This window comes from Atta cephalotes (genome assembly GCF_000143395.1).
Source record: "Atta cephalotes unplaced genomic scaffold scaffold00069, whole genome shotgun sequence".
NCBI classification, from domain to species: domain Eukaryota; kingdom Metazoa; phylum Arthropoda; class Insecta; order Hymenoptera; family Formicidae; genus Atta; species Atta cephalotes.
The window spans coordinates 581,552-593,580 of NW_012130133.1; the positions used below are offsets into that span (position 1 = coordinate 581,552).

Genomic DNA, 12,029 nt, shown 5'->3' on the forward strand with positions numbered 1-12,029 from the left:
GAAAACGATTTTCCTCAATATCTAAAAATTTATCTAAATATATCATTCAGATAAATCTGAAAATTTTTAGATATTAAGAAAAATCATTTTTTTCGTATATATCCTCTGGATACTAAACCCTCTCACCACGTCAAGATGTATCCGTGAGAGGGATAATGTTATCTAATGTATTATAATATACAGCTATTATCTATATTACTAGGCAATTATCAATTGACTTTTAGAAATGAATATCAAACATACGTCAATTCGTCACCATTGCGAAATAAATTCAGAATTTACAAAAGGACTAAATCTCTTATTACGATACCTAAGTTGTAATTACAATAGAATCAATGGAATGGACTGGAGATTAATAAAAAGAGGAATATTTCTTTTATTACCGACTTTTACTACCGATTTGAAAGTTACATTCAATTTTTTATCATATCACGAAAAATTCATAAGACGCAAAATTAATTAAATTGGTAATTACGCAAATTATATTAATTGTTAAAGTAGGAAACGCATAAATTACTTTATTTGCATGAGGTTATTAACGTAGCTTTTTTATGATTCATGTGATACCGTTCGAAGAATAATCGAGAGTTATACTCAAGCGAGACAAAAATATTACATTTAACAAAAATAATTATTGCGAAATAGTAATAAATTCTATTTTTCCATCTCGATTCTTTTATGAATATTAATGCGAGCTAGAAATCTGTAAGTATTCATAAAGTATAATATTTCATATTATCTAGCATTTGTCGCGATTACGTTTGAAAAAAAATATGAAGAAGAGCAGCATGCGACACGTCTACCTGCCTGTACGAATTTCGATAATGGAATGACTGCAACTGATAACTTCGCATAAACGTGACGCGCCGCCCGGCTCCCATCCCCCCTACCGCGTCAAAACAAACCAAGGTCGCGCACCGATCATTTTAATTGTCGAAATATTAATGCTTATTACAAAATGAGTAAAATAATCTATTCATTACATTTTTAATATTCTTTGATGAATAAGCTTTGCACGATTTTTGCTTTATTTCTTAGATTTACGCATAGTTTATGAATATCTTAGTTTAATTGTGTTATAATAAGTGATTATTAGTTTGTAATAATCCAGGAAAAAATATTATATATATATATATATATATATGGAGATTTTGTATATATAATGTAATTATAATGTAATTATATATAAAACATTTTTGTTGGAACATGTTATATAAAATGTACACAGTACTTTTAATAAAAGATTGATGCTTTGCTAGTTTTTTTTTGGTTATTTTTGAATTACTCAATTCTCTTAATATCGCGCCTTGTTCTAAAAATAAAAATTATTTAATATTCATTATTTTAAATAACGACACTTCTAATTTATTTCTTATTTAATATTTTAAATAAGTTTTCAAACTATTTTATATTTTTTATTTTTACAATTAAATAAAAATTAATATTACGCTATACATCTTTAAATGAAGAAATGCAAAATTTATTTTAAATTACAATTTCGACTTTAGTCGAAACAATTTCGACTAAATAGAATATGTATAAATAGCGTGCATATATATTAAGAGATATAATTTAAATATAATTTACTTTTTTGATATAAAGAATGCGGAGTAAGACGAAAATGACAAAATTATACAATTCAAAGTAACAAAAAATCATAATTTGAAATATTTAATAAGAATTTCATTTTTGTATATGTGAGAACATGAAATGTCTAAGATATTTCATGAACTGTGTATGTGTGTAATGAACCTAAGAAATAAAGCAAAAATCGTACAACCTAGATATTCATCGAAGAATATTAAATCGATATAAGAAATTGTTTCATTCCGCGACGAAAAATACTAATTTATAAGTTATTCTTTTTTTCATTTAATATAAAGACAAGTTATTTATATACTAATATACAGGGCTTAGTCATATTTAATAAAATTATTTAAAATATATATTTTTAATAAAACAGATAAAAAGATTATTTAGTATTTATTATTTTCAGTAACTTCTTCCGATCTACTTCTTAAGTAATATTTTAAATTAGTTTTCGGAACTTATTTTATATTTTTTAAATAAGTTGTATCAATCAGGGGATCGGTCGTATTTAAAACAATTTTATTTAAAATATGTATTTTATAAGTAAAGATAATAAAACAGTTATTCAATTTATTTATTTAAAAAAAACTTTTTCCGACTTATTCCTTGTTTAATATTTCAAATAAATTTTTAGAATTTAAAGTACGATGTTTCGTATTATCTGATATAATATTTGTCACAAATATATTTGAAAAAGAATTATGTGTAGAAGAATGGCACAGCTATCTGTTTACACGAACGTCGATAAATGAATGACTACGCAGTGGATGATAACTGTGCGTGAACATGACGTGCCCGATGCCGCCCGCCCGCCCTACCAACCCTATCAAAACAAATCCCAAGGCCGTAGGCCGTACATTAATCGTCTAATCGTCGAAATATTAACGCATATTATGAAAAAAGTAAAATAATCTATTCGCTATATTTTTTATATTTTCCAAGAGATGAGAGACTTTATTTCTTAGATTCATTACGCACTCACACAACTCATTTATATCTTAGCTATTTCAAATAGTGTTACAGTATGCGCGCAATGTACGCAATATTTTTAACAAAATATATAGACGTATTGTGGCCAGAAGATAGACCTTTTGTTACTTTTGAATCATTTAATTCTGCATTTATGTTTTATTTCGCATTCTTAATCCGTACTATTGCTTGACAGAAATAAAATATATACGCGATCACACAACATATAAAATCATTAAGGTTCGATGATTTTAAACGAGGCTTAAAACTCTATCTCGTTTTAAAGCGAAAGAGAGACAGAGAAAGTTTTAAGCCAAAGTTTAAAGTCAAAGTAACGTGGTGCGATCGGATTTAAGACATATAGAATACACGAATTATAAATCACTACAGTTTTATTTCAATTAGTATCATATTTTAATTTATGTTAGTAATATTCAACAAATTTCGTATATTGCATTGTGAATTTAATTTTATCGTTTTTTTAGTATTCGTTTTTTTAATATCCGTTAAATGCATACGAGGGACCGTATCTACCGTACTTTTTTTGATAGATTAAGTAGTTCAAAAAATATTTAAAAATTCATGTAGCTTCCTTAATTATTGTAGATAAAAGATTTGTACATTGATCTTCTATTAATCTTTAATAAATCTTGTTTAAATCTCTCTTTATTTAAATATTTTATTTTTACAAAAATGTAAATACAAATGTATGATAATAATATTATACAAAAAATTATAACTTTTAATCAAATCAATGAAATCTAATTATTAAAAAAGAAAAATAAAGTTTAAAGTTCATATTTTAATAAAAAAAATACATGCTAACAAATCTTTTAAATTTAAATGCTTAAGTTTGAGACATAAAACCTTACAATTTCGAAACTTATAAAATTGACATTTAAAATTCATTTTTTATTCAAAATCTATAATCTCATACTTTCGTAAATAAAAAAAATATATACGGGATACCATAAGAGAACGAAGAAATTGTAATATCTCTTCTGCAGAGCAATTTGCCATTTTTAAGATAACACTGAATAAAATATATATGTGTTTACTTATAAAAATTTTACTTATAAAAATAGTCAAAAAATACAAAAAAAAATCATTTTCTTATTTGTACGATAAATATATGTTAAGTATGTACAGAGATTATTTATGTCCGCGCTCGATTTTGAATATCCGCTGCTCAGCGAGAAAATGATCACTGCCAGACTTTTACCACCTCACAAGTTTTTTTAGGAACAAAAACGGCGCGTCTGTACTTGTTTTCAAAATATTCATAATTTTAAAAATCGCCTGAACACAAATGACCCCCGTCTACAGGATGAGAATTAAATATATAATTTACAACAATAATTCACTTTTTTTGCAATGCTCTTGATGGAAATAAATCGCCGAAATCGCTGAAATAAATCTATCTAAATTAATAATAAAGATTTTAATGATTTCAGCAATTTATTTTTATTAGAAGTAAAAACAAATGAATATTGACCGGTATTCATAGTCAGATATTATATTCATTAAGAAGTCACGAATCAATGAGAGGGCTGTATTAACGTCTTAAGATATTACTTAGGGCTGTCGCACACACTTTCCGTAACAGTAACCATAAGACATACCGTAAGAATCAGCCAATCAGAATTAAGAATTCAAAAGAATACTTGACTGTGATTGGTTAATTCTTAAGACATTAATACAGCCCTCTAATTGGTTCGTGACTTCTTAATGAATATACCTGACTATGAATACCGGCCAATATTCATTATTTTTACTTCCGATAAAAATAAATTGCTGAAATCATTAAAAATCTTTTAAGATGGTCTTGAAATAAGAACGGACTATGAATACTAGAGAACCTCACAGAGAGTGGCAAATTACATCACGTGATCCGTCTCCTCTGATTGGACATGGACATGTCAAAGCTCCATAGGCATGGAAAAAATTGGAGGAAAGTCACGTGATCCCCGTCCTGATTGGACGTGACATTCATATGATGCATTTGCACTCTCTCCCTGTGAGACTCTCTAATGAATACCACTATCTGATACTGCCCATTGTGCAATTGCGGACATCCACTTCTTCAGAAGACATTAATGTATAGGAGCATTTTGCAATTACAGGAAAAAGGCCCTTATATCCTTTCTCAAGTTTCTCTCTAGTTGCTGCTTCCACTGCTTGACGCTTGACGTGCATGTGAATGTACCTTAAAAGTTGCAGAATGAAATGAGGTCTATTAGCCTTAATTAGGTCTAATAGCGTTGCATACACTTTTTATATTCAGCATTTTTGCTTTCTCTCTTTTCAACGTCCAAATATTTATCTATCTTATTTTAAATGCAAAAATATTTGAGAATTTCAAACAACAGACCAATAGATCGTATCTTGTTTATATCGAGAAGTATCGATAGAAATCGATATCTAGGTATCGATAAGTCTTAGCTGATCCGGGGGCAAAGATGTCTGTTAGTGCGGCGGAGTGGAATATCATCATTTGCTTTGCCGGACGTTTGTGAGTAAATATCAGCTGGATGCATAGCGCTATTCCGCGATAGCGTGCCGACGTGCGAGCGCGACGACATTAGGGATCTTCACGGCTGTTCCACGAGAGAGAGCCACGACGATGGGCCTCTTTCAGACCTCCTCGCCCTTCGACGCTGACGTCGGTGAGTAATATCCTCGATTTCTTACGGTCCCCTTATCTGATACGCGCATCAGCAAATATCATGGTCGAGTACACTGTCTCTCACTGTATATATTATCGCGAGAGCCTGCGATTATTCTTTGTGGATTTACGCGAGGAATGATTCGTTTTCTGCATTGGGCGTATTAAACGGTTGTTGACATTTGACCTCCTCCGACCACATCGTCAGATCTTTCATGCTATTTCTCCGCTCACTAAATTCGACTTTCGCGTTTTTTGACGCACTGATCTTTACACGCGAGACAACAGCGATTTCACGCCCGATGACAGTTTTCCGCATGATATCTCATCTAGGTGAAATCGTAACACGATTTTAGAAAACGTCAATCCCTTTGTTACATTTTTATCTGTGACGTCTGCAAGTTGACCCATTGTTAGCTTCTTAATTATCTTTTAATCTTTTAATCTTTTTATTAAAAAGAAACTTACTTTCTTGATTATGCATGTCATCGAATACCTATTTAAATCATGATTTGTGATTATATTGGATCAGAAAAGGCAACTAATGAGAACAATGTAACGGAAGAATGGGGAAAGATAATGGATATTTGTGATAAAGTCGGCACCTCCAGTCAAAACGCTAAGGACTGTTTACGTTCTATCGTTAAAAGATTATACTGTCAGGACCCTCATGTGGTCATGCAAGCTATAACAGTTAGTACATTCTTTAACAATAAGGCATGATTTTATAATGTAAGATTAACTTTATTTTTAGAATCTATTCTTTATCTTTTTCTAATTCTTAGAATTAGAAAAAAATAAATAAGTTAAACTGAAATTAATCTTACTTTAATGGAATCTAAATATCTCAACGTATTTCATCAAGTTTTAATTTTTCATTATTTATTTAGTTGTTAGATGCTTGCACCAGTAATTGTGGAAAAGTTTTCCACTTGGAAATTGCGTCCAGAGATTTTGAAAATGATTTAAGAAAGCTTATTAACCATCCACAACCGAAAATAGTAGATAAAATCAAAACACTTTTGAAAAAATGGGTAGAAGGTGATTTTAAGACAGATCCACAATTGAATCTAATTCCAAGTTTATATAACAAACTGAGAAGCGAAGGCTATGATTTTTCTTCTGTTTCGGATACGGTGAGTTTCTAGTCTGTAACATTATTACTGTACCTTTATTCTATTAAATATATTTATGCAAAATTGAATATTAAATTATAAATGCAAACTAAATTGTATTTAAATTAGTCAGATAATTAATATTTATTGATAACATGTGTTCCTTTTATATTGCATCACATAAGTAGTACTTTATATAAGTCACTTGCATGCACTTTAATATATAGATCAACTATATAACACTATTAATTTAATATTTTTAAATCTTTTTTTAAAATGTCAAACATATTTAAAATGCAATGTCTTTTAGCCAAAACGTTCTAGCACTTTAAGCAGAGATCCTAATGTAGTAACAAATTCGCAAGAAGAATCAGATATCGCAAGAGGTAAGCTTAATATTGTTTTCATTATATATTAATAATGTGTTTTTATTTTATTTTTATTATATATTTTTATATTTAATTATTATTATTAAATGATATTTTATAGCCATACAACTTTCGTTACAAGAAAGTAAAACTCATACTCAAAGCACTTCATCGCATAGCTCGCCAGCCTCTAAAAAAAGCACTAGTTTATATCCTAGTATGAATTCTGTAGTTGGAGCATCTAACACTTCTCAAGAAGGCAGGAAAGTACGTGCTCTATATGATTTTGAAGCTGCAGAGGATAATGAACTGACATTCTTAGCAGGAGAAATAAGTATGTACATGAAGATTATAATATGAAAGTATAAACGACATGATAAATATTAGAAATGAATTTCTAATTTGGAATTTGGTTTTTTAGTTAACATTTTGGACGATTCTCATCCAAATTGGTGGAAAGGTAGCAATCAAAGAGGCGAAGGACTTTTTCCCTCCAATTTTGTTACTGCTGATTTGTCTGTTGAACCAGAAGAATTTACAAGTAAGATATATATGATTTAATAAATTTTTTTATGCACTCTAAAGTTTAAATGTCCTCAAATTTTTATTATATTTTTGTGATTGAATTAATGCAAGATATATTTATGTGTAGAATTGGAACATAGTAACAAGAAATTAGTGCAATTCGCAGAAGAAGTAGAAGTAAAAATGGTAAAACGTGAACCTGAAGTGGTGGAAGTTGAAATAGATGAAAAGAAAATGGATAGATTGTTACATCTGCTTCACGAAGCTGATCCACAATGTGATACCTCCGATCCTCAGGAAATGCTCGATTTAGAAGGTAATTATGAATTTTGAAAATATTAAGTTAGAATAATATTATAAATATATTCACTATTTCCATCTATTACATTTTGCAGAACAAGTCACGGCAATGGGACCTTTGATCGACGCGGCTTTGGAAAAAGTAGACAGGCGGCATGCGCAGCTTACTCAATTAAGTTCTGATTTGGTCGACGCTCTTAATTTGTATCACACCTTGATGAGAGAACCTCCAACGCCGTCTGGTTACACTTTGCCTAAAATGCAGCCACATATAAGTCCTTATCCATTCCACAATCCGGGACCACCACCAACGCATGTAAGTACATCTTGACATACTATATTCTTCAATAGAAGAATGACATTGCTATATTCTTTAATAGATGTTTAATGGTATGCCGCCTTCTCCGTTCCCCACTGGAGCTGCCTCAGGTCCGGTAGGACCATATAACGCGAATTTGCCAAGCACCGAGTACATGGGTCCTACCAGTATGCCAAACATGACTTTACCCCAACATTTTCATGTTCAATCAGGATCCCGCCAACATCCACCTGGACACTCACAAGGGTCATCTTTGCCGCCGCCTGATCAAACTAATCTACCTTATCAACCACAAGGGTATGTTTAATATGCTTGATTTTTTTCCTTTTACCGCAACGTTGATTCTAAAGCTCGCTATGATCAAAATTATTATAAGAATATTTTCAAGTTTCATGACATTTCTTACATTTAAATTACAATACATTGTCACATAAGCGTATGTGCAAATACATACAATACATCTTTTTATGTTATACATCTTTTTATGTTATTATACAATATATGACAATATTCTTTAATTGCATGTTTTATCGATTGAATGTTATGTTTTGCTTTTCTTTTTTTAACACAAGAAGTGATAATTTAATATATTACGTAGCAGATATCCACCTCAAAGCGGCCCAGCACCCGGGCCATATGGTCCGCCTGGACCTACAGGACCTATAAATCAGCAATCGCAATATGCTCCACCAAACGGGCAACACATGATGTAAAGCAAAACTATGCGTTACAAACTCATCTTGTACTCTAATTCAAGCTGTACAATATTACTATATTATAATTATTTAAATAAACATACCCAAAGTAGCCAAAGATAATGGGTTTTTAATAAAAATTTTATGTTCTAGGATGTACTATTTTATAAGTATGTACATGCAATTAGGAAAAGCAAAGCAGAAAGTGACTTATGTTGCCTACATCACGTTCATTAGTGTAACTGTTAAATATTTATTGATTCAAACTGTTCAATTTTTATTTATACATTCCTTTAATCGATTTGATTTCTGTTATTTAATTATTGATTGATTCACATGGTCAGAAAAAATATATATAATTTGTCTACAAAAATATGTTAAATCCCATATTTCTACAAATTATTAAAAAAAATATTTTTCTTACAATTTTATATATATAAATATAAAAAAAAGATTAATTATTCGTGCTTTGTTTTATATTTAAGTTATAAACCTTGTCACATATATATTTCTCATAAAAGTTGTAATTTCATTTTTTTAATATTACATATATTTTTAAATAATATGCAATTAAATAATATGTCGTAAAAATACACGAAATACGAAATTTGGAATTTGTGTACGAAAAAAAAGCTCAAGGAGTGTTTTATAGTTTTCTACTCTGTCATCGATCAAGTAAATACAAAACGGAGATTGCAATGTGATTATTAGGAAACGAAGTGATATTATTGTTAAAGGAATGTTGCAATCACAGTGTTAGATTCTTTTAATTATCGAACAATGGTTGAAACATCTTTTGCAAGAAAAATGTCTCAATATGTCTAGTCTCCCCATTGTGTACAATAAGACTAATTCCTATTGACAGCTTAAAAAAATAGCGAGACTGCGAGAAATTTTTTATCAATTGTTAAATAATAAGTGATATTGTATATACGACGAAACATTCTATCTTGAATATTAATGGAAATGGCTGTTCGGCTATTGACGATATATGAAAATTACGTTATATGTTAACGAGTTTCATTCTCCACAGTGCATAATCATTTAAAGCGTTCAACTTCTAATGTAAAAGATAAGAAAGAGAAAAAGTACACAATGATATTGCGGGCGAAGCTTACGCCTCAAAATCTATATGAAAACATAATTTAAGATTTAAGGCATAATTTATAGGGACAAAACGATAACGTTTTTGTAGCAGCGAATTCTGTATATTGTACACTGTAAGCGAATGAAGTTGGAAACGAGATAGAAATTAAAAGCGAGATAAATAACACATCTTATGGAGAGTAGGCGCTATTTATGCTGTGTATGTTACGTTACCATTAAAGTGGCTTTATTTATATAATCAACCATCGCTTCTATTTCTTCTTTTTTTTTATTCATAAACGGCGATTCTGACAGAAGAAAATCTCGCGACTAAAAGCAACTATGTATACTATGTAAATACTGCAAAAAAAAATACATTTTTCGAAATGTTCACTTACATTCCTTATCTACTTAATATAATACTTTTCCTTACATTGCAGTCATGTTGCAGTCATGTTGACGAAATAATGAGTACTATAAAAAAATTATCATTATCATGTAACGATTTAATAGATAAATATCATTCCTTAAAGTACAACAATCATGCACAATTTCGGTATTCAGGATCTTTCAGTGCTCAAAATATTGTATAATAATTGCTATATATATTCTGCATTTATATGTAATACGTTACGTTTATGGATTTTTCGCAATACGTCATTCTTAACTAAACAACTTAATAATGCATACCATTATCGCTGATTGCAGATTGTAGTCAATGAAGAATGAATTTTTTTTTCATTGTCATATTTACTTTTAAATCGTACCTATATTGTATTTACGTGAAAAGGTGCTTATTAAGTTTTCGCTTTTTTTCTCGCCATGTTTTTTACTATATTGACCTTCTGATATTTTACAGTAACAATCGCTTCTTAATAGTCATTAATGATACTCGAGAATTATTTAAAATTTTATAATAAGTTGCACAACGCCTGAAGATATACATGTAGATATACAGGGAATAATATAATTCTCCGTAACGGAAGATATACGATTGATGGAACAATGAATTAATGATTGAAAAATCCCGCAAACAAGTCCCGTTATTAATCGTTTGTTTTTCTTATATAACATGCATCCGCGTGCATAAATTTCAATTAATTTTTGTTCTCGAGCGTAAGTTTTATTCTCATGCAATTCTCCTTTAATTCATGAGGTTTATAAACTATTTATAAAAGTCAAACTGTTCTTTGTTATAATATATAATTATTTTATTTTATATTTTATTTTGCATTATACTAATGTTATATTGCCCGTGTATACAATTATATTATCAAAAGTTTTTGATACTGTATTATACTATGTACGTATGTCTGTGTGTGTGTGTGTGTGTGTGTGTGTGTGTGTGTGTGTGTGTGTGTGTGTGTGTGTGTGTGTGTGGTGGTGGTGTGTGTGTGTGTGTGTGTGTGTGTGTGTGTGTGTGTGTGTGTGTGTGTGTGTGTGTGTGTGTGTGTGTGTGTATTATATATACATGTTAAATTATTTAATATTCAATAGTATCAAACCGAACGAAAGGCCCACAGCATATTACGTAGCCATAAGACACGGAACTTTTGAAGATTGGGATTTTTTGTGGAATGAATATGTTCATTCCAATTATGCGACCGATAAAATAGTGATCTTAAAGGCTTTGGGATACAGTCAGAATACCACCATTTTGGAAAAGTAAGACTTGAAACGCTGAAACGTGATTGAACTATCGTTACCGCTTAATATATAGAAGTACTATTGTTTAAGATAAAGATAAAATAAAGATATATTGTGATATTCATTATACAATAGATAATAAGTTATCTAGAAACAACTTAAACATTTTCTAATTAATTAATATAATTAAAAATGTTTACATTAATAATATACAAGTAATTTAAATTTTATTTTTTTAACAATTCTTGATAACGTTTGGCCTATATAGTCGTAGCTGTAATTCCGATAGAGGAAAATAGCACTACGATAAAATTTAAGCAATTTTATTGAATGCTATATAATATTTTCTTACAAAATTAATTTCTATCATTTTCGTGTAGATATCTGAAATCTGCCATTAGCAATTATAATACCAGTCAAATTCGCAAACAGGACAGTACAAGTGTCTTTGCAGCCGTTTATAACTCTGGCCTCCTTGGCGCAGAATATGTTCTTGACTTTGTGGAAAAATATCATCAACAGATGGAAGAATAGTAAGTTATTTTTATAATGCAGTAATTTTATATAATATTAATTCTTAAAGAAAAACAAAATACAAGTATTTAATATTTTAATCACATAAATAAACGTGAGATATAATATTTTAATAATGCACCTGCATATTAAAATGCATTACACATAACATACTCTATAAAATATATTTTTTCAAGTTATTATTATTTTGGGTTTTCTAAAATATTATTTAAACGA

At 29.6% G+C, this 12,029-nt stretch overlaps 1 protein-coding gene across 1 annotated transcript; it reads left to right on the plus strand.

The window, feature by feature from the left end:
• Nucleotides 1-5,182: 5,182 nt before the first annotated feature.
• LOC105623963 (signal transducing adapter molecule 1) lies at nucleotides 5,183-8,564 on the plus strand. Its single transcript, XM_012205332.1, has 10 exons — nucleotides 5,183-5,225; nucleotides 5,757-5,917; nucleotides 6,115-6,360; nucleotides 6,650-6,725; nucleotides 6,829-7,041; nucleotides 7,129-7,248; nucleotides 7,360-7,548; nucleotides 7,628-7,848; nucleotides 7,913-8,148; nucleotides 8,450-8,564. The coding sequence occupies exons 1-10, from the start codon at nucleotides 5,183-5,185 to the stop codon at nucleotides 8,562-8,564; spliced, it is 1,620 nt and encodes a 539-aa protein (XP_012060722.1).
• The last annotated feature ends 3,465 nt before the right edge of the window (nucleotides 8,565-12,029 follow it).